Below are 21,048 nucleotides of genomic sequence, written 5' to 3' on the forward strand. Positions count from 1 at the left end.
TTACCCGAGAATTGCTATAGATTCCACCAGGAAAAAAAATGTAAAAATTTTATGTTCCCCAAAAGATGAAGAAAAGAAAGTCGTGAATGGATATTTTATTTTTGTGGAAGGGTGAATTTGAATTTGAATCTCTTCTAAAAAAATGGAAATATACCACTAAACTAATAATTGGTGGCTAATGAATCATTTAATTAGTCCTAATTGGTAAGAATGTGAATTTGTTTTTAAGGTAAGAATGCAATAATTAGTTGCTGGTTTACATATTTTTTTTGTTCACATGATCCCCGTTTCAATTTTTTCATCAAGTCCTTATATTTTACATTTTATTGCAATCAAATCTAAAATTAAAATTTTATCCAAATTTATCATCAATGCGGGACTGCAATTATACAAATTTATGACCGTTTTGCTCTTAAACTCGTAAAGGCTAACATTGCACGTGATTTTATATGAAAAATTCTATCTAAAATCTGGACAATTTCAATTTTGCATTTGATTGTAACAAAATCTAAAGCACAAGGACTTGATTGAAACAAAAAGGACACAATTGAAACAAGTGCCACACTAGAGGAATCAAAAAGGTCATTTGCCCATTCTTTTGGCTCAGTCCTACTTACAATGGTCCAGAATGCAAATATGTCCATCTCTTGTTACCCCCTAAGCCTATCATATTAGTGTGTGGCTTTTATTTTGTTGTGGTTAACAAATGTGCAATTCGCTCATTAAGTATGAGAAACTTAGAACGTAAAGGAAATGGATGTTTGATAATAGCCACCATAAATATTACAACGCAACTTATGTACCATTTCCTTGAATCTGTGCATCCACAAGCCACAATATGCAGCTGCGGGTTGTTCAGTTACATCCTTGAATCAGTGCTTGTTTGGGTTAACTAGTTAACACTATCAAGTGACAACAGGGAACCTGAAAAAGCATTACTTGGTATCAGTTGAGATTATGAAATAATCATAACATAAACAGCTACACAATAGATAGTTTCTTAATGGAGGATTAGTAGCAGCACTAATACTACCAATTACCATAATAATAGACACCAATTCATTATTCATTCTACACTGCAGCTGGATATCAACCAAACCACCTTTGCGGGGCAGCACTTTAAGCTCCAGTTCCCTTGATTAAGCAAAACATTCACAAAGCTAATAAAATGAAAATTTGTCCTATTATCACAAGTTTGGGAATTCCAGTTAGAGCACAAAATTAGAAGCCGAATGAAACAGATTTCCAACAACCGAAAGTCATCATCATGGCTTCCTGAACCGATGCTACCATAGCTCCAGGGCTTAAGTTGGAAGCTTCATAGCTCACACCCCTTGGAAAGGATCAGCATTGGTATAATGCCTTCAACTTTTTGGCAAAGGAACACTGAAATGCTATGCATAACGTTCTCCTCGAATGAGAATATTGATAGTCAAAAAAGGAATTGGAAGCTGTTCCTGTGAGTTCAAAACTTAAGGTTGCTGCTGCTCTAAAGGATTTACAGGTGCAACAAGCAGTTCTTCAGAAGGATTTACAGGTGCAACAAGCAGTTCTTCATTTCCATCTGCCTCATTAGGGTGATCGGCTGGAGGGGCTTGTTCTCCACTCTCACTATTCTCCGGGTGGAAATTGATGGGGAACTTTGTGACCCTAGGTTTATCAGACAAAATGTTTCTTTGAACCCTATCAATTAAGACCTTTGGTGGAGGCTCTTCTCGCAGCTGCTCATCATCATAATCATTGTTAACATAGTATCCCACTCGGATAAACTCCTGACCAAGATAAGAGCAGGTCAACAGAAGCACTGTCACACCAATAATGTCTTCCTCCCGAATCTTGGATGGGTCAGGAGGATCTGCCTGCAAAATGTCCAAAAAATTAGATAGAGATGATTCATATTCAAATCCATCATGTGGGTCAGATATAAAGAAACAGTACAATGATTCGGTGAAAGCTTTGCCTGTAGTACAAAACGATAGTTTCCAACATTGACAGGCCCAACAAGTACACTCTCCAATAGTTGGTCATAAGTCTCATCCTCAGCAGATCCCACATAGATGAGCTTCCATTCCAAATCTGTATTGGGATGACAAACTGATTACATTTTCAATTATATAAGGCATCACTTTAAGTACACCAGAACAGCAAAAATATGTGCAAATTGGTGCCACTTGTGCAATCTCACTTATGCAAAACTCAGCTCCCAATGCCATTCAAATCTCATACAAACACCCACCAACACCAGTGAGGGGATGACTCAACAACCTGGAATCCATAATGAACCTAAAAGTCCTTATATTTAATTTACACTCTTTAATTTATTTTATTAAATGGGATATAACTAGTAATGAGTGCCTTAACATTTAAAGAACTGGTGCAAAAATAAGATGAAAAAGTTAACAAGCAAATATACATAACTATTTACATGTCTGTAGTCCTCAAAATGAGTCCACTTCCTTGCCCAAAAAAGATGATTCCATGTTTTCAAGTTGGTGGGTTAAATAAAGTTCTGCCAATCAAATTTATCTCATCAAATTAGAAAGTTCTTAATCTTACAGCTCTGAAATTGTGTTATTCACATAACTACATTTTCAAACTCTTTGACAGATGCCTTAGTGGTTTGCTCTTAAGGGTGCTATGTAGACCTGTGCATAATCTATGCCAATAATCTATCACCATTCACCAGCTGAAGAACCCCATCCAGGTGCTATAATACCAGTCTATGTGACTAAAATATTAAATAGTATTCTACCACCAGCTGAAGTACCTCAACTAAACGTCCAGTGAATCTACTGGAGCATGGGCAACTATATACATCAATTATTTGCAATTAAATTTATTCCTGTGCCAAAACCCATTCACCTTTAGGTGGTATTTAATTGCACACACACCAACTAGTTTTTATCACACCTAAAAGCCAAAGAACCAAGGGGAAAAACAAGGTTGTGAGGGGTTGGGATGGGGCACAACAAAGACAATGAAATTAAAATGACCAAATTAGGCAGAAAAGGAAAGCCCTTCAAAAGTAGAATCAGAATAAATGATTTGGTCTCATAAGTTTCAAAATAAGGAATCAGTGCCTATGTACTATTATACTATAGCAAACTAACAGTACATTTGAGCTCTCTCCCTCCTTGGCCTCTCCAACATCCCACATTCTCTAAAACTGTTATGCATTATACATCCATAGTCTTCTAAAGATAGATATTACTCTCCCAAGTTTCCAACTTCCCTTGAAACTAAACTTCCTACACTGCTACCCTAAATTTATCCTAAAAGCTAGAAACTTTAAAAAGAGTATACAAGATATGAGCAATCTCCAACTCATGTAATGTAGTGTGAGAGGACCAGAACATACAAATATCATCAGTAACAATATACATAATGTAAAGCTTGATTAAAATCTAGGAAAGAATAAGATTGTCTGCGTTCTTTAGATGGCCCAAGTCAACACATTTATATGGTAGTTAGATTTTAATTAAAAAGTGGAACCACGTGATTAGTGATATCTGATAAACTAAAAGCTGGAAATGTAGAGCCTACCACACCATTGCATAAGTACTATATGATTAAAATCAAGAACTTTGTCAATCAGGTAAGCCATTTTAATTTTTTTCTTTTGTTTCCCGTTGATGAGAAATGTCAGGTAAGCTTGAACCAACAAAAGGTGCATGATCTCGTAACGGTTATGATGCAGTTGACATTTTCAAATTGACAGCGCATGCACAATGATCTCAGAAATCCATCACTAACGAACAAAAGCAACATAACAAAGATAAGAAATATAAAATTTTCCAGTGAGTGGATCCCAACACCAGTAAGAGTCTATGGAGTAATCATAGACAAGAACCACCATTCTCCCATAGAATCAGCAGTTACCTCTTAATAATTTCACTTGCCAAGACACCAATTACCCACAATACAAAAGATGTAATAAATTTGTTTTTTTAATTTTTATTTTCTTTCTATTTAGCCATACAAATATATTTTCTGCATTCTTGAAATGCAGAGACATTACATATATTTTCTGCAATCTTGAATTAGCTAAGCCGCTAATTCACAATTACTTACCAAATAGAGTTGATATCCTTCAGCAACCCACATCTCTACTGCTACAGCTTTTTCTGATTGTCAATTTTCTATTTGTAATAAGCACCCAAATCTACCACATTTTACAAGACACTATGAAATGTTCAATATTATGTACCAAAAAAAGAAATCTACAATGTTCCACAGCTATATAATTAATAAAATCTCAAAAATCCATCTATAAGTTTCACTTCCATTCCGAAACCTTAAAGTAAATTCTTGACCATAACAATTCATTTTTCTAGCTCACAACATACTAGAAGAACAGCATTACATCTATCATTTCCGTATCGTTCCTTCTTTTCCCTTTTGTATCATTCTCATGAACCCAACATCAAAACCCTAATCGGAACTCGACCCAGAATACCAAAAACCAAAACGAAACCGAAAACAAAAACACGAGAAAAATTGGAAAAAACAAAAAGGTACCGTCTTTGAGAGGGGTCAAGCACTCGTATGAAATCTCGAACTGGAAGGGGGTGAGAAACAGAGCCGGATTGTCGAGCACCGTGACGTTAGTGATGTTCACCGCGCTCATTGTAGAAACGAAGAAGCCAAGGAGGATGAGCAGGTGATGAAGAACAACAACACTGTTGTGGCTGTGCGAGCACAGAGCTTCGTGTACGAACGGATTGAAACCCTAGTAGTAGGTTCCAGAACCTTCATCGAAATGAAAGCAAGCCCCAGCCAACAGAAATCACAAACTCAAAATTTCAGACAGTCTTTTTTTTTTTTTGGGTGTTTTGTTTTGGGTTTTAGGGCTTGCTTGGGCGACAGCGGAGAGGGATTGATTGTCTATTTGGAATTTTGGGGGAAATTTTTTGTGTTTTTAAAGATCGAAAATAAAAAATGGTTTACTGGATGGATACCGGCAATAGCCGGTTTGATTTGGCGGGAGTTTTGAGGAAGGGTACGAAAACAAAACAGTCATTTACCGGTGGGGGAAACTTGGGGCGGGAAGGGCTAGATATTATTTTCGTAAATAAAATATCAATTTTTTATAATTAAATATGTTTGTACAATTGTACGTCAAATAATGTCGTATTCTACCATGCCTTACCATAAACGAAGTCATTTTTGAAATAAAATAGTAGGCAAAGGTGGAAACCATTTTATGAAAACCATCAGTTGACTTTTATAATTTTATTTGCTTGTTTACCAAATAAAACTGTATTTTTAATTTTTTTAACACTAATCTTACACTAATAAGTAATAATGTTCACTTTTGGTGTAGTTTAAGGCTTTAAGCCAGACTAAATATTTCATTGGCAAAAAACAAAAAGTCAAGACTAAATATTTAAATATAATTCTCTAATGACTGCATATGGGTGACTAAATAACATTAACACTAGCAGCCCTAGCTTTTATATTTACTAAAGGATAATGTTAGGGCCATGGCTATTCCGACCACCCTAAATTACTGCGTTGACCACCCTATTTCAAAATTTCAACTTTACTCTTACAATAAAAAATTTTAATTTTGTTCGTCGGGTCATTCGACAGTTATCTACCGAAATATTTATGGTTATTCGACAGTTATCTGCTGAACATTGGTGAATTATTCGGTGGATAACTACCGAATGAAAATGAAAAAGACATTCGACAGTTATCTGTCGAAATATTTGTATTTATTCGACACTTATTTGCCAAACATTGATGGATGTTTCGATAGATGACCACCGAATGAATCTAGATGATTTTATCATGTTTTTGCAATAAAGGATAAAATAGAAAAAAAATTGAAAAAAATATATTAGGATGGTCAACTCAGCAGTTAAGGATGGTCTGCATAGCCTCACTCTAATGTTAGTTACCATTTAAGTGTACCATCTTTCTAATAGAGGTGGACCCTACTCGGGTGAGTTTCATTTAGTATGACCCACCTTTATTAGAGAGATAATAGCATTTTCCTTTACTAGAACCAACTTTGTTGACCAACAAAATGTGTATGCTCTCTTAAAGCTGTCAGAACAATGAGGCTAATTGTGCAGAACTAGGGACATTCCATTCAATTAAAAGCTTAACTGGAGATCTGTATCAGTATGTCTATCTTTACAAGAGAAGAAAGATAAGAGGCAAAAGGGGATAATAAAACCTCAAACTTTTCAGGCTATATACATCACAAAACTTGGGTCATGCACAGAATGACAGAAGATTTTCAGTCTCCAGCTGTCACATCCATCTTCCTAGTCTGAGAATGAAACATTTCAGCTATATCTGCCGCTGTGCTACATTCTTCTGGTTTTCTATCATCCACCGAGCGAACGTATCTTGGGAATCTGATTGAAATGCCGCGTGATGGATGCACTAAACCTACAGCAGCCTGGTGAACAGGGGACACTGTAAAGTCAGCACCTCTTATTTCCCATACAAGTTCCGGAGAAAACCACATATCAGGCACCTCAGCTGTTCTATAGTAAGGTGGTTTTTTGGACAATATCTTGTCTCCAGAAAAGAAACTTTTCATCTGCAGTTAGAATAGAAACAAACCCTGTTATCAAGCTGATTGTTGATGCTGACAAGATACATTGAGTGCAGCAAGGAAAGCAACTCACACAATTTACAACACTAATATAAAATTCAAGGATAAGTAGCATCTCCGGTGCTATAGGCAGAATCCTTCACTAAGAGTTCACTGGTTTTTGGGCATGAGATGCAAAAGAAGGTTTTCTCCATAGAGAAATGACAAATACATAACTAATGTTTTCTCCACCAGAAAAATAGTTTTCAAAAAACTCAAGGGTCCTGAACATGAATTTATTTTCTGCCACCCAGCCCTAAACCAAGCCTTACACTCCACTACAAAGGAAAAATTGTGTTCCACAAAGCATCAAATCAATAGGCACAATTAACTTTTGACAACAAGTGTGAGAGTAGGTATTATAATCTTAGATTATTCTTTCTTTTTTTTTGTCAGAAATCTTAGATATATTTTATCTGATAAAAAAGACTAAGTCAATATCTGCATCAGTGAATGCATTTCATGTTGTGAGTACCGCATGAAAATGAACTTTGGTGGTACTCTGCAATTGGCACTTGGTTTCAACTGGCTGTTGAAAATCTCATGTGGCTAGCAACCACATAACTTTAATCAACACCAGGTAACATGCCACAATTCATCTTCAATATAGGCCACAGACTCACAATATCCTCGGTAATGTTTCCCAGAATGACATGTGTGCAGTACTGTGCACATCAGCAATACACTTACCTCTGTATAAAATGAATCTGAGAACCCAGACATGACACGGCAGACGCTTTGATATTCTTCGGTATCCAGGTTATAACATGCCATGAGAAATGGACTGTACCAGCCTGCCTTTCTCCCGTTTCCATGCCAAGCTCCAATTGGGACTAAATCAAGAGAGTCATTCAATCCCTCCATGTAGTCTCGCTTGACCTACAAAGGAAAACACAGTTTGTATCACATGTCAATGTTTTTTCTACGCTTTTAATATATCAAGTAATTTAACAATAAAATCTTGAACGACATTAAACCTTTAACCATGCATCAGTTCGCTTTGATGGAGAATATCCAGCATTAACATCTAAAGATTTAACCATAATTCCTTCACATGAGGAGAGGAATGCATTTTCGAAAAAAGAGTTTATCTTAGTTAATGTGGCTTCACTGGTTAAACAAGCATGATCTGCTTCGACCTACAAGCAGAGAGATTATACAAATCAGCAATAAAGTGAAAAGGAAACTTAAAGCACTAAATTACATAGAGAATTAAACCAAAAGCACTTACTGTCATTTCCTTGGCATATTCAAAATAACCCAACTTCTCATCAAAAAACATATCTTTCAAATCTGCAGATTTTGAAGCACCAAAGTTTTACAAAATAATTGGGGAAAGGGGTATCCTATCAAGAAAGATACTGCAAAACAGGATGTGGAGATACATACATTTTCGTCTTTGCCGCAGAGGAGAGCCCAACAACCTGTGATAAATTTTAATTAGCTTACTTGCATCCATTCTAAGAGAAGCAAAATATATAAAATAAAAATAAAAATAAAAATAAAGCAAGACAACAATATTATCTTGTACAAGTAACCCTGGGACAACATGAAAACTTTATAATTATTTTGTAAATGTTTGAAGATCTTTAACTCTTTTGACTTTAGACCTTTAATGCTTGACACAGATGCTAGGTTAGATAGAAGCAATTGAAAATTTGAAAAAGTTCTAAATGAAAGAGCAACTGGAAATGTTTGAAAACTACAATTGTTTCATAATGAATAGAAAAAGTACATGAGGTTCAGGATAATCATGGTAAACAAAAGGACTAAGTGTATTAACAGTTGGTGTTTAGCCAACCTATAAGGATGGTTCAGTGTCAATTTATCTCTGTCTTGTTTTCATGAACTTGATACCGAAATGGTGGTAAGATGTGACCAAGACACTTCCAACATTAAGGTCATTTGAAGTCCTTTAGTTTTAGGGTGTGCTGAAGAGGGAATATTTTGCACTCTTTTCTGATTTCTTGCTTCATGCATAGTAGTGTATAAGTTCAAAAGTCATAGATGGCATGAAATACTTGTTCCGATATTCACATTTACTTGGAGACTACAACTATAAGGCCGGGAAACCAGTTAAAATTGTCCACTAATTAAACCAAAAATTCATTTAAAGATTGTCCACTAGTTAAATGAAGACAAGCTATAATTCCAAAGTCTATTGCTAAGCACATAAAGCTTAAGCAACTCAAAGAATCGCTTATATATACATAATTATTTTTATTTTTTTTAGGGATAACAAATTAGCAGCAAGGTATGATTTGCAGTTGTACAAGGAATTTGTCAAAACATGGAATTCATCAGTAAAAAAATTCGTTTAGATTGGATGCTGAATCAGTCAAATTACAACCCTACTGAGCTAGTGTCCACATACAGGAATGAAGCTCTAGCATGCAACTTGAGCATGATCATAAGCTAGATCTCTACATGATTCCAATCTAATCATAAATCATAACAATTATCACCGTGTAATAAGCAAGTCCAACCAACATCTTTACATCTCCACATCACTAGCAGTATAGGAAGATGCTATATTCAACATGCTATACATGCCAAAATGCACTAAAAGACCTTACATTAATCAGACAATTATCCAATTACCATTGCCAAAATTCTGTCATCATACAGACTGCCATGTATCCCAAATCATTATTGTACATCGCCAAACAGATCAATTGACACTAACTTGTCATTTTAACGGTATGTTGCAGAAAATTAGGTATATAATATCCTAAAATACGAATAACTTCTGTCCTTCATTTAGTTACCTTAAATTCTACATATTTAATCAATCCATTAAAACAGTGTAGATCAGGGTTCTACTATTTCTGTACAAAAATATACTAGCTCCATTATAAATAGGTGTCTAAAAAGCATCTTTCTATACAGATAATAAAACCAGATAGAGAAACATTATTCAAGCAGTTAAAGATATTTACTGCTGTCCATTGGCAAACATGATATCAAAGACAAATACGCAAATGTCGACCTGCACATAAACAAAATATTTGAAAAAAAAAATTCAATATTTCAGAAAAAAAGTAGAGGTCCATAGATATCTCTCTAAAATACTAAGAACCAGGACAAAAAGGAAATCTACCCAGACCAATTTAAGCAGTGTTTATATTCAAAAGATTTTTATCTATATTCTGCCTAAACCTCCACAGATTAGATATGTTCTTCTAATAATTTACTTCTTTATATTTAAAAAATCAGTAAGATAGGCTTTAGCATGAACATCTTATATGTCCCCGTTTAAGAACGCATTTGGACAGCATCTGATAACCTATTCAAACCTTTATGCTATCCAATGTAATTGACATATCTTTGCTGCCTCTTCCACGTGAAGATAATTCTTGGAAGGACATCAGCTTGTAACCATTCTTCCTATCAACTGCAACAACCTGAAACCAGAAAAGAGCCATAGAAAAGACTCGGTAAATTATAGTTGTTCCCCCACCAAATGAAAATAAAAATAAAGTAACTTCTGAAATGGGTGTCTGTGTATGTTCAAGTGTGAGTACAATGGGAAGGAGCTTTTACCTCCGCATCTAGTATGAAACATGCTGCATCAGGCTTACAAGATTCATTAATTATATTGACCAGATCTGGAAATCTCGATGTTGACTCGTCCCCATTTCGTGAAAAAACACGCACAGACCCATCAACTAATCTGTGAATTTGGGCACGCTGACCATCATATCTGAAATTATGTAAATTACGTTCAATAGAAGGTATATGAGCAGTGGTTTGAACCTAGAGGTTAAGCATAAAAGTTGGGTGGATGCACAGAGCCACTTGAGAACATAGTGCAGAGTTGTTTAAAAAAATGAACAGTTGGAGCTTTTATACGAAGAAGGGGAGAGAGAGAGAGAGAGAGAGAGAGAGATACTATTTTCTTCCTAAAAATAAAATAAAAACAGAAGAAAAGACGACCAGTCTCAAGATAAGGAACGAGAAAAAAAAAATCTGATGTAAGGCCTTGAAAGTCACAACTTTGAAATGTTTCATCGAAGAAAGAGTTATGGGAACAAATATAGATTCCACAGAATCTTAGTCTCCAACATTTTTGAGCTTAACGCATTTGACGCCTGTGTTCATGTTTGACTTGCATCCATGTCGGTGAAGGTCATGCATAAAAATGAGACTCCTCAAATTTTATAGTCACATGCAAAGGCATCTACTAACGTTAGATTGCGTATCATCTTCACTGATTTCCATCCACTATATGTACAGCTCTCATTGAATAAGACACAATTTTTAAAAAAAAAATATATATATTATCTCCAATCACGGATTGAACATAAATATTTTCACAAGTCTGTGCCTTAAGGGAAAAGATTTTGTGCCCTAGTAGGGGCACAAGATCCATGCGCTCTATATGATGTAGCAAAATTATTTTTCACACCTCACTATTTATTTGCCACATCAAATTTACATCATACATAGTAAAAGACCATCTTACCCAATCTAAATTCAATATGGTTCTAACTTAAAATAAAGAGATATGTATCTTCTCCAGTTACAATTCTAACTCCTCTGCAAACCTACTTCACTGCACGTTCAATACGTGATTCTTGACTGCAAGTCTAAGGCTTGATTCTTCCCTGCAAATCCAACGTCTGCTTCCTACTCAAATCTCAACCCTTCCAAGTCAAAAGCCCTTTATGTCTCAAACCCAATTCTCCCAAGCCCTAATTTAGGCACTTTAGGTTTTTGTTTTTGTTTTTTCTGATCTGGAGGTTCTTTAGTTTGTCTTCATATTTTGTTTTTGGTTTTATATATACATAAAATGCTGCTTATTGTGAATTAATACATGTATTCATCGACAAATCAGAAAAATTTGTATTGATCGAAAATATAAATCAAATAATTTATTTTTTTTGTAAAGAAAAGAAGCCTCAGAAGAGGGGCTCTTTAGATCCTTAAGCAGGGTCATGGTGTTAATTAGTTATTACAATTGAAGGTTAGGATCAAACAAAGAAAAAGAAAGCTGAGAAGACCTAAAACTCTTGGGTCCTTATCTTTAATATCGTGAATTACTGTAACAATGCTGGAGTTAATTAAGAGAAGAAATTTTTGTCGTCACCATTGGATTTACTGACATAACTGATCGGTAGGAGACATATGTTCATGTCAATGATTGTTAAAACACTATCAAAAAGAAAAGGGAAATTGGTTTGTGCATATAAAAGAGTGCATAGGTTTCTTGGTTAGAGGGTAGCAGAAATATTTGGCTTATGAAATTTTTCTACATTTTCTTTTCATAATTTATATTTTATAATATTTATTACAAGGTTAATATAGTCTTTCACAAAAGCTGATATGGCAAGTAAATAATATAATGTATTTAAAAAAAAAGGTAATGTTTTTATTGACATGGCACTCCATGTCATTAGGGCACAAAATTAGGGCATAAGATTTGGGCACTCTAGCATTGCCCAAGCCTAAATTATAAGATGATTCACTACAATTTCAAGATAGCATAAAAAAAGAACAAGACAAGACAATGCATCTACAGTAAGAGAAGACCTTACTTGTATTCGCATGTAAAAGCTTTGTTTTCAAAGAGTTTCAGTGCTTGCTGAACACCATTTGTGATTCTACCACAGGAAACAAACATTAAAAACAATAAGATAAAGAAAAAGTATCTATTCTACTTAACTACTTTTAAAATAAAGTAGCAAGCATTTTTAAGATCATATACTTTGCAAGCATTGGCTTAATAGGTATTCCTGCAACCATTGACAAAGTTGATGAAGAGAATCCAATGCCTTTGTTCAGGAGAGAAGGAATGACCAAATCCTGTTTACAAATTAATCACATGGCACACTCTGACATCTAGAGATAATGAAACCAGGATGACAAACATGTTCCAGATCATCTCAAACATGTCTGCCTAGATAATAGAATAAACATTAAAAAAAAAAAAAAAAAAAAAGGAAATACTAAATGAAACAAATTCTGGCTTTCTTCCTTATTTCATCCAAAAATACCACAAACAAAAACAAAAACAGTTTTTGAAAAGGATACCAAATGATGCCCTAGCATCTACAAACCAAATAAACAAGGGAATTATAATTTGGTGAATAAATAAGCAAGTACTTACCAAATTGGGCAGTACATTGTATGCTTCTACTACAGCTGCTGAATGACTCTAAAAATTAAGAGAAAAGTGGGAAAATAAGAACATGAAATCTGTAAAAATTAACTATTCTACAAAATAAGTATCACATTCATATACAGATAAATTCACAACAAACTTCTCTTGTAAAAAATCAATAACATTTTCTACAATTATAAATTCTTCTCTGCAAATTAAATAAATATTAAAACCTGAAGCTTATCCTTCAAACTTGCTACTGTTCCTTGGGAGGAATTCATGACAACAGCTTGAGCCAGAGCAGGCAGAACAGTTTTCATCATTGCTCCAATCCGTAAATTCCTAACCTATAGACAAAAAAAAAAAATATTCAGAAACTGGGCAGTGTAACATCATTTGAAGATCTAAATTTAATCTCAGTTTAAAGAACATGTCATAAGCATTCCTCCATTCATCATACACATTCATTAGGCAGTGATATTGACATGAGAAAAAGAATGAATGACCAATATAAAGCATATTACGATACTTACAAAGTTGTGAAACCAACTATAAGCAACAATGTTATATGTAGAACCAAATACAAATTAGGAACAAATATTAATGAAATCTTAACACCAGTCAGTATCCCAAAATCTCAACCATCCTTTCACGCTCTAAAACCAACTATTGTATTGGTCCCCCTCTCCATGAGATGCTTTTCCATCTACTAAACTATAAGAACATTCTCAGTCTCACTACCCCATATTTTACTCTAGATTTAGATGTCCAAAGACTACTATAATTCATGCCAAATGACCGTCCCATTGAAATTCATCATTCAAAATAACAAAATTGAAAACCCAAAACACCATGTTCCTTAACCATATAGATCCGATCCCACTCCAAATGATATTCAAACTCTCCTCATAACACCATGGGAGAAAGAAAAAAAAAAAAAGAACAAGAAATTGAAAAACCTTACTCCTATTACCCAGAAATTCCCCTTTGGTTTGTCTGTTCAATGGAGGGCAGAGCTTTTGGTTTTTCAAGTTGTCAAACTGTAGAACGATGATTTTTTCATCTTGTTAAGGAGTTGAAAAATGAAAATAGAAGGAAAGTGCATGATCAAACTGAAAGGTCATGCAAAAGGAATTCATGAGAATAACAATCCCCTTCCCGCAGCAAAGGAAACATTACATATGGACAGCCAGGCTCTTCCAACGTCATCTAGCAGAGAATGTGACAAAACACACACCCCAAAAAAAAAAAAAAAAAAAAAAGATAAAAAATGCTCACATGCAAACAACAAACCTCCAGATTTTATAGCAAATATCACTTTTTGTACTCTTCTATCATTCTCCAGTTGAAACAGAAGGGTGTCTATGCAAAAACATTGAGAACCAAAAAGCTCTGTAAGAGTGTTACCAAAGTTCTAACAAGAAACTTCATCTCTTTCTCTCTACAAGAACGCATGAGACTCACAATGAGGCTTTTCTTTCGAACAGTGCTTCCACTGCCTGTTTGTACACTGATGAATACTACATAAGAAATTAAATATTGATGCAGTGCAAACAATCTAAGAAAATAAAAAAATAGATTAATAAGAAAAATGAATGATACACCTACACAATTTTCATGATCTAAATAACCATATAGAGAAAAGAAAAACATATTGTACATACAAAATGGTCATAACGAACTAGTTCAGGCTACAGTACCTACAAGCATGATTAAAACCATCCTATATTAACGTATATAACAAGGTTCCTACAATTCTCCACAACGCAGAAACTTCAGGAATGCAATCATCTACCCACCAATAACTGCACTAATATGATTGTTTTTCTTATACAGGCTAGAGAACTGAATTCCACTCTGTTGAGACTTACAGCCTAAGATATAAAAACGGAGTTTAAAAATCTCAAAAAAAAAAAAAAAAAGCCATAAAAAGGGAACATGTAACCCTAAATCTCCCAAATCACCACAAAGTAGCCTCAGCTCCAACAAACCATTAGAGGATTTTTTCAAATACGGCTCTCTTTGTTGCATTGCAAATGTTTCTTGGGGTGAGATTTTTCAATTTGTATGAACTTGGTAGAACATGAAAATTAAGAGAACTCTGGAATCTTAACCAGAACTACAAAAAAAAAAAAAAATACAACAACAACAACAAAGGAACAACTCAAGAAAAGCAACTCATTTTTGGAAAATAAAACTTAGGACCCAAATTCAAGTTCAAGGCAGCTAAAATACAAACAATACCCATCTGGTCAAGTTTCAAACCTATGAGAGACTATAATTATTTAACGTAACATCAAAAGTATGTATCTAGAAAACATAATAGTAAAAACTACTATTTAAATTGTTGGGCTCAACAAATACGGATTTAAGATTCTAAACAAATAGATTGAATATAAGTAAGTAAACCATCATATCCTGGTTCTTTTTCTCCAGTCACAAGCAACACAGAAAGAATCAAGGGTCGCCTACCAACTTCTTACAGCCTAAAACTCACCAGTGTTCACTAATATGAAAGCCATTGCAAGTTTCAGTCAAATTTCTCACTGCCTAAACCTATGCACTACACATCAATAGTACAGGTCGTCTGACCAATGTAAATGGTCCATGATCTACTTCCTATCACTTCGAAGTGAAAGCACCGTAATCTAAGAAGAATTATATCAGTTGAACTAATAGATCTGTCATGAACCAAAACCAATCTGGACTATTCATACCTTATCTTTCGGAGTGCAGAAAATACATCTTTTATTAGAAGCGGTGAAGGAGGGGCAAGTAACTTCTGTGTCTGCCGGAAAGCTTGAGCAACATCACCTTCAAGCATAATAGACTATTTTATAATTTATTCAGAGACCTTGGAAGAAAAGAAATAAAACAGTTAGCAAAGCAAAAGAAGGTTGTGAGAAGACAATTCATACCAAGATCACCCAAATCATTGTACATCTCCCTTATTTTGGATCGGTTTGTCCAACATGCTTCTTCCAATGCTGCTGTGACCAAACTTCCACCAATGTTCAGCTCCTGTATCATTCTTATAGATGAGATTTTTTATTTTTTATTTTTTGTGGGGGTGGAGGGAGGGGGGGGGGGGGGGGGGGTAATGAGCACTCACTCCTAAAAAACATTAAGTATGTTGCAGACTGCAGTTATCAAGAAAACCAAGCATCAAGAAGCACACTGAGCAGATAAAGTTAAAAATACATATGGTGCATCACACTCGTTAGACCGAACAAAATCCTGCAGAACATTAAATGGTCCAAATACGTAGCTCCAAACCTCAAGCCTGGGTAAATTGGATTACAATATCTGATTATTTTAAAACAGAAACCACCTATTTAAATTATGTTGCAACCAGAAACTATGGAGACACATTTTGACATTAACGTTTCTAGTTAACATAAAGTTTAACCCAGGCTAGTACTGTTATGAAGGCATAGTGGAAGTATAAAGAAAAATGTAATTTATGAATGATGATTAGTCTCAAAGAAGTTAAAGTTAACTTCAACCCCATAATACATAAGTGGACAGAAATCCAAACTTGGCATCGGTACAGATATACTCATATACATAATAGAATGTACTAAATAAAAGATAAAAGTAGTAGTCACAGCTCAATTGATCAAAAATTAACCCATCAACTAATACAAGTTCTTATATGAAAAATTTCATTGTTCAACTTCTTCATAATTAAAAGATATATATGTATACATATATATATATATATATATATCAATGCTCTTCAGTATATAGGAAATAAAAGTTGCAAAAGTACAGACACTAATGCAAAAAATAAATAAATAAGTACAAATGATTACATAAGAAATTCAACTAACCATATTTTCATGGTCAGCAGCGATTTTATTTGTGCACAAATACACTGAAGGCAGCACATCATCAGGAGACAAGGCAAGCAAACTGTGTAACAAGAAACATTGCAAGCAATTATGTGCCACCATTTTTTGCTACAGAATTATGTGCCACATTTAACTAAAGAATTATAAAAATGGAACCCCAATAATAAAATAAAGGCCAAAGGAATAAGAATGGATAATACACCAAACCTTCTGAACATATTGCAGAGCATAGACGTAGCTTTTATCTTGCCTTTTTCATCGTCAAGTAAGTCAAAAGTTCGTGCAAGATGCAAATATGGAGCAGGCTGTCCATCCCTCCAGCATGCTGCACATGTATGTCCATGTTATGCAAGATTTCTAGCTGAAAATTATTAATAATTAAAGGATATAATACAAGAAGTTCTGTAAGTTGAACAACTTATTCTAACTACATAGACAAACCATGCTCTATAGGATCGTATTTTTCGGGTGGTAGTGACACAAGAGTTGCATCTACATTCTCTGATAATGACACCTGCACAGACGAATCAGCTGTAGGTCCCACTTTCCCTGACTCAATTTTCTTTTGGCTGGAAGAGCATTTGTTTATGTCACAGTGGAACTGAACTGATTTTGCATCAACCAGCAACTTCACTTCATTCTCACCAGATCCACACCCATGTTCACGATAATATATATCCACCGCCATATTAATATCTCCATTTGTCTTCTTCAGAACGGTAGCAGCATAGCTTTTCAGTGATTCATTGCCATTTATTATCTGAAGAAACTGATCTATCTCATACCTGTATGATTTTGTGACATCATGGGGCAAATTTTCATCTTCAGGGTTTTGTTCACGCATTAATCCAATCTCCGCACTTTCTGGAACACCAGGCAAAGTTTTACTAAAAAACCTTGTTATTGTCGATTGCTTTGGCCCACATGAATCTAATTTTGAATTTAATTTTCCTTTCTTGTTTAGTTTATTATTAACGTTCCTCCCCCTTTTTCTAGGAGAAATGCCACTTTTAATAATATTCCTTGGGTTGGGGGACATATACTCTTGACTTGAAAGAACATTAATATTTCCATATGCACTACTCTTAACAGAACCTGCTTTTGGGAGTGATGCAGAGTCACAAACTGAGTTGGTCTGAGATAAAGAAACAGCAGTTGTAGAAGCAATTACTTGCTCATGAAATTCTGTTTCGCGTTCGTAAAAATTAGAAACGGCTTCAACGATTTCCCCTCCTGATCTCCCAATCAGTTCTAACACCTGCTCTCGAGTGACCCATGTGGGCAAACAATCACCGAGTTCTTGAATGATTTTCTCTGCTTGTTCATCATTTAACACCATAGGACTTTGCGAATGAGGTACTTGTAGAGAAGAAGATAATTCCATAACAGAACCCAAATTAGTATTTTCCATAGCATCCATATCAGAAGAATTTGCCTTTTTCTCCAACTCGTCACTTAGGCCATTGTTGGCATCATTTTCAATCTTGTCACCTACTTCACCAGACCCACAATGAAAGCCCCTCAAGAAATCTTTCTTGTTGGCCATTTCATCAACCAACCCAGCAAAATGCTTTTGTATTTTATTAGCATGCTTACCATCAAGCTTTTCAACATCCAAGCCCACAGTAGGAATAACACGCTTTGGTTTCAGAAACCTCACACATTCCCTAAGTTCATCGTAGTTGGAATGTTCACTATATGGTACAAGATGTATCTCATATGAATCCTTTGACCTCACCGAAAACTTATCACGCTTCACTTCATAAGTCCATCCAGTAGGAACAAAGCCAACAACCTTAGAGTACCCTCTCTCAACCATAATCTCCCTCATTTTCACAAAATTAGGCCTAAAATATGGCCAAGTCTCACCCAAGACATTCCACCCAACAACATGTACATCACTTTCATTTTCATCCTCTGTAAACACCCCACTCTCTCCATAACCCAAAACACGCAACACTGCCATTTTCCGAGCATCCACAAGTACCTTACGATTGCACCTGCGTGCAAGTTCTAGCAAAATCTTCTCTTTCCCAATAACATAAGTAGCTACAAGAAACAACACATTTTTCACAGAAGTTTTATATTCACCTCCAACTCTTTCTATCAAACTAACAACATATTCAACAGACTCTTCTTGTGATGGAAACACGAATTTCGGATTACAATAAGTGGTGTCCAAGAAAATCGCATCCGAACCCACAAATTCACACAAAAAAGGATCTAACTTCATCGAACCAGAGAAACGAAAATCGCCAGTATGAACATACCTGTCAAAAGTTCCATTCAAACACGGAACTTTAAACAAGAACTGAACCGCGCCCGGACAATGATTCGCGTCAATGAGAACAACCTCGCAGCCATCTATTACAACGGCTTCGCCGAGCGGCAAAGCGACCACGAAATGCGAAGAGACCTTGAGCACCTCTACGAGAAGGCGCGCGGTGGTTTGGGAGCAAAAGACAACGCCTTTGGACCAAATGGGGGAGAGGCCGGTGTAGTGATCGGAGTGGAAATGGGAGAGGAAGTAGGAGACGGAGTGATCGCCGGCGTGGCGGAACGCGTCGACGGCAAAACGGGTTTTGGGGATGAGTTTGGAGTGGGGAAATGTGGCGGGAATTGGAGGGAGAGAGGGTTGGGGAGGGTTGGGTTGGTGGGAGAAGGCGGCGAGGGCAGTGAGGAAGAGGTGGGTGGAATCTAGGGTTAGGGTTGGGGTTTGGGTTATGGAGGAGGCCATGGATGTTGGGCAATTTGGACATGGAGGTCAAGAAGAAAGCATTGCAGGGAATGGGATTTTGGAGGTTTTAGGGAAAAAAAGTTGTGAGGAGGTTGAAAACTTGGAAGGCGCCAAAGAGTTCTTTTTATTTTTTTGGGCCATGAACCATACAGAAGTTTGATCACTGTCTAAACCAAATTTGGCAAACTGGTGAGCCTCCTTATAACAATTACGAGTAAGGTACCAAAGGGAAAAGGACTCAAAAGACAACAATATTAGAGACCTCGATCACTTCCTCAATCAACTCACCATTCTTGCTATATTAATTGACACCATGTTGATTAACCTCTCAAACAAACCACTTCTTGGGCATCAATCTCAACTTGAACATCCCATGCCTCCCTTGCCATTTGAATCCCATGTATGAGAGCCATAACCTCCATAGCAGACTTACAGTGGAGTCTAAACAACATGCAAGAAAACCCATGCGGCCATGCGGTCAGTCCTGCCTATTGTACACAAAATATTATAGTTCAAGTTTGCAGACAAAAAATATTAGAATACTTTTCATCAGCTAACTCTATTATACGTATATAACCAAGCAAAGAAATGTGCAATCCCCCCTTCCAACACATCTTTCTAAACAACTTCAATAAAGATGAAACGACTCGTTGTTGATACACCGGTCGTGACACTGGGTTACCGACTACATTTAGTGAGTGATTAGCCCAAAAAGAAACCTTTACCAAGACAATTAAATAAAGATAAAAGGGGTCGGTTTGACTACCAACCGACCACCAAAGGCTCAGTATAATCAATCCTCTATCGAATATTCCAAATGGGTAAATTGACCCGAGTTAGCTCGCCCCATGATTCGAACAAAGAATTCGGATCGTTCCACGTCTTAGTAAAAAATAAGCCCACTTGTTAAAGGAAGGGAAAGACCTAAGGACATGTCCTATAAATTATACAATCTACTGTTTATGAAAGATAAGTACAATTATTGAACTTACTACTACTTTGATTGTCCTTTTGTACCTAAAAGTTGACTTGATTCTCGGAGACTACTTGGCCGGCACCACACCGGTGCCTTAGTGACCACCAAGGTCAATTTTATTCATTTGCAAGGTCCCGAGAAAGAATACCGAGTTGGTTCATTTGGTGTATCTCGAGGCCCCGACTTTGCCACTGAGCGCATTTTATGCATCAACAATCATCAAATGGAATATATACTTCAACAAGGGTATGAGAACTATGCAACCTTGGCTTTCAGGTTCACTTGTATGAGTATGACCTTAGCAGTAATTTTGATATTGTGAATGTATGTAATTCTATACATAACTACATAAGTACATAACAATACACCAGCAAACAACCAGTGGTCCAGTGGTCATCCAAATTGTTAAAATAGTAAAACAGTAAAAGTAGTACTAACTTTTATTATTTATATATTTATGATTATAATGTTCCTTGGGATTAGGAACCATCCGTGGATCTTACTAGAGAAAAAAAATAAAACTAGTAAAAAATGAGATAAAATTTGCAATACCCTTGCAACCTTAGCTGCCTAGCACACAGACACAGTATTAATTTGTTATTCCCAGAATGTATCAAACACTTCTGTTGCGTATAATGTAAATCTCGTAGCGGATTCAATAGCAATAGAAATGTTTGAGTCAATTTTTTATAAGCAGTGCCAAAATGGTGTAGAGAAAAGTAGTTTGAAATTAAGATGGTACGTAACGACACATGTTTCATTTTTTGT

General features: G+C 35.7%; 2 protein-coding genes across 3 annotated transcripts; both read right to left on the reverse strand.

The window, feature by feature from the left end:
* Window positions 1-925: 925 nt before the first annotated feature.
* SGA2 (ASF1 like histone chaperone) lies at window positions 926-4,867 on the reverse strand. Its single transcript, XM_086241471.1, has 3 exons — window positions 4,519-4,867; window positions 1,961-2,076; window positions 926-1,859 (listed from the first exon to the last, which is right to left on the reverse strand). Exons 1-3 carry the CDS (start codon window positions 4,625-4,627, stop codon window positions 1,473-1,475), a joined length of 612 nt encoding a protein of 203 aa, XP_086097597.1. The 5' UTR covers window positions 4,628-4,867; the 3' UTR covers window positions 926-1,472.
* A 1,190-nt stretch (window positions 4,868-6,057) lies between these two features.
* LIG6 (DNA LIGASE 6) lies at window positions 6,058-19,559 on the reverse strand. Of its 2 annotated transcripts, XM_086241712.1 has the most exons (18): window positions 17,009-19,555; window positions 16,775-16,892; window positions 16,547-16,628; window positions 15,632-15,734; window positions 15,431-15,527; window positions 14,121-14,223; window positions 12,947-13,060; window positions 12,720-12,767; window positions 12,318-12,415; window positions 12,148-12,213; window positions 10,154-10,313; window positions 9,907-10,014; window positions 9,550-9,599; window positions 8,000-8,034; window positions 7,842-7,903; window positions 7,588-7,749; window positions 7,301-7,489; window positions 6,058-6,556 (listed from the first exon to the last, which is right to left on the reverse strand). In XM_086241712.1, the coding sequence occupies exons 1-18, from the start codon at window positions 19,302-19,304 to the stop codon at window positions 6,248-6,250; spliced, it is 4,200 nt and encodes a 1,399-aa protein (XP_086097838.1). In that variant the 5' UTR covers window positions 19,305-19,555; the 3' UTR covers window positions 6,058-6,247. The 2 variants fall into 2 exon arrangements, with proteins under 2 accessions (XP_086097838.1, XP_086097839.1); XM_086241713.1 differs by lacking the exons at window positions 6,058-6,556; window positions 7,301-7,489; window positions 9,550-9,599 and having other exon boundaries at window positions 7,609-7,749; window positions 17,009-19,559.
* Between the last annotated feature and the right edge of the window lie 1,489 nt (window positions 19,560-21,048).

The sequence above is a fragment of the Dryas octopetala genome, chromosome 4 (genome assembly GCF_963921425.1).
Source record: "Dryas octopetala chromosome 4, drDryOcto1.1, whole genome shotgun sequence".
Classification (NCBI taxonomy): Eukaryota; Viridiplantae; Streptophyta; class Magnoliopsida; order Rosales; family Rosaceae; genus Dryas; species Dryas octopetala.

Coding starts and splice junctions, on each gene's coding strand:
- SGA2 (XM_086241471.1), bottom strand. CDS start 4,627: ATGAGCGCGGTGAACATCACTAACGTCACGGTGCTCGACAATCCGGCT. Junction 2,077..4,518: donor CTTGACCCCTCTCAAAGACG/GTACCTTTTTGT, acceptor ATCCCAATACAG/ATTTGGAATGGAAGCTCATC. Junction 1,860..1,960: donor ACTATCGTTTTGTACTACAG/GCAAAGCTTTCA, acceptor GACATTTTGCAG/GCAGATCCTCCTGACCCATC.
- LIG6 (XM_086241712.1), bottom strand. CDS start 19,304: ATGGCCTCCTCCATAACCCAAACCCCAACCCTAACCCTAGATTCCACC. Junction 15,528..15,631: donor CAATGATTTGGGTGATCTTG/GTATGAATTGTC, acceptor TTATGCTTGAAG/GTGATGTTGCTCAAGCTTTC. Junction 8,035..9,549: donor ATGTTTGCCAATGGACAGCA/GTAAATATCTTT, acceptor AATTTATCACAG/GTTGTTGGGCTCTCCTCTGC.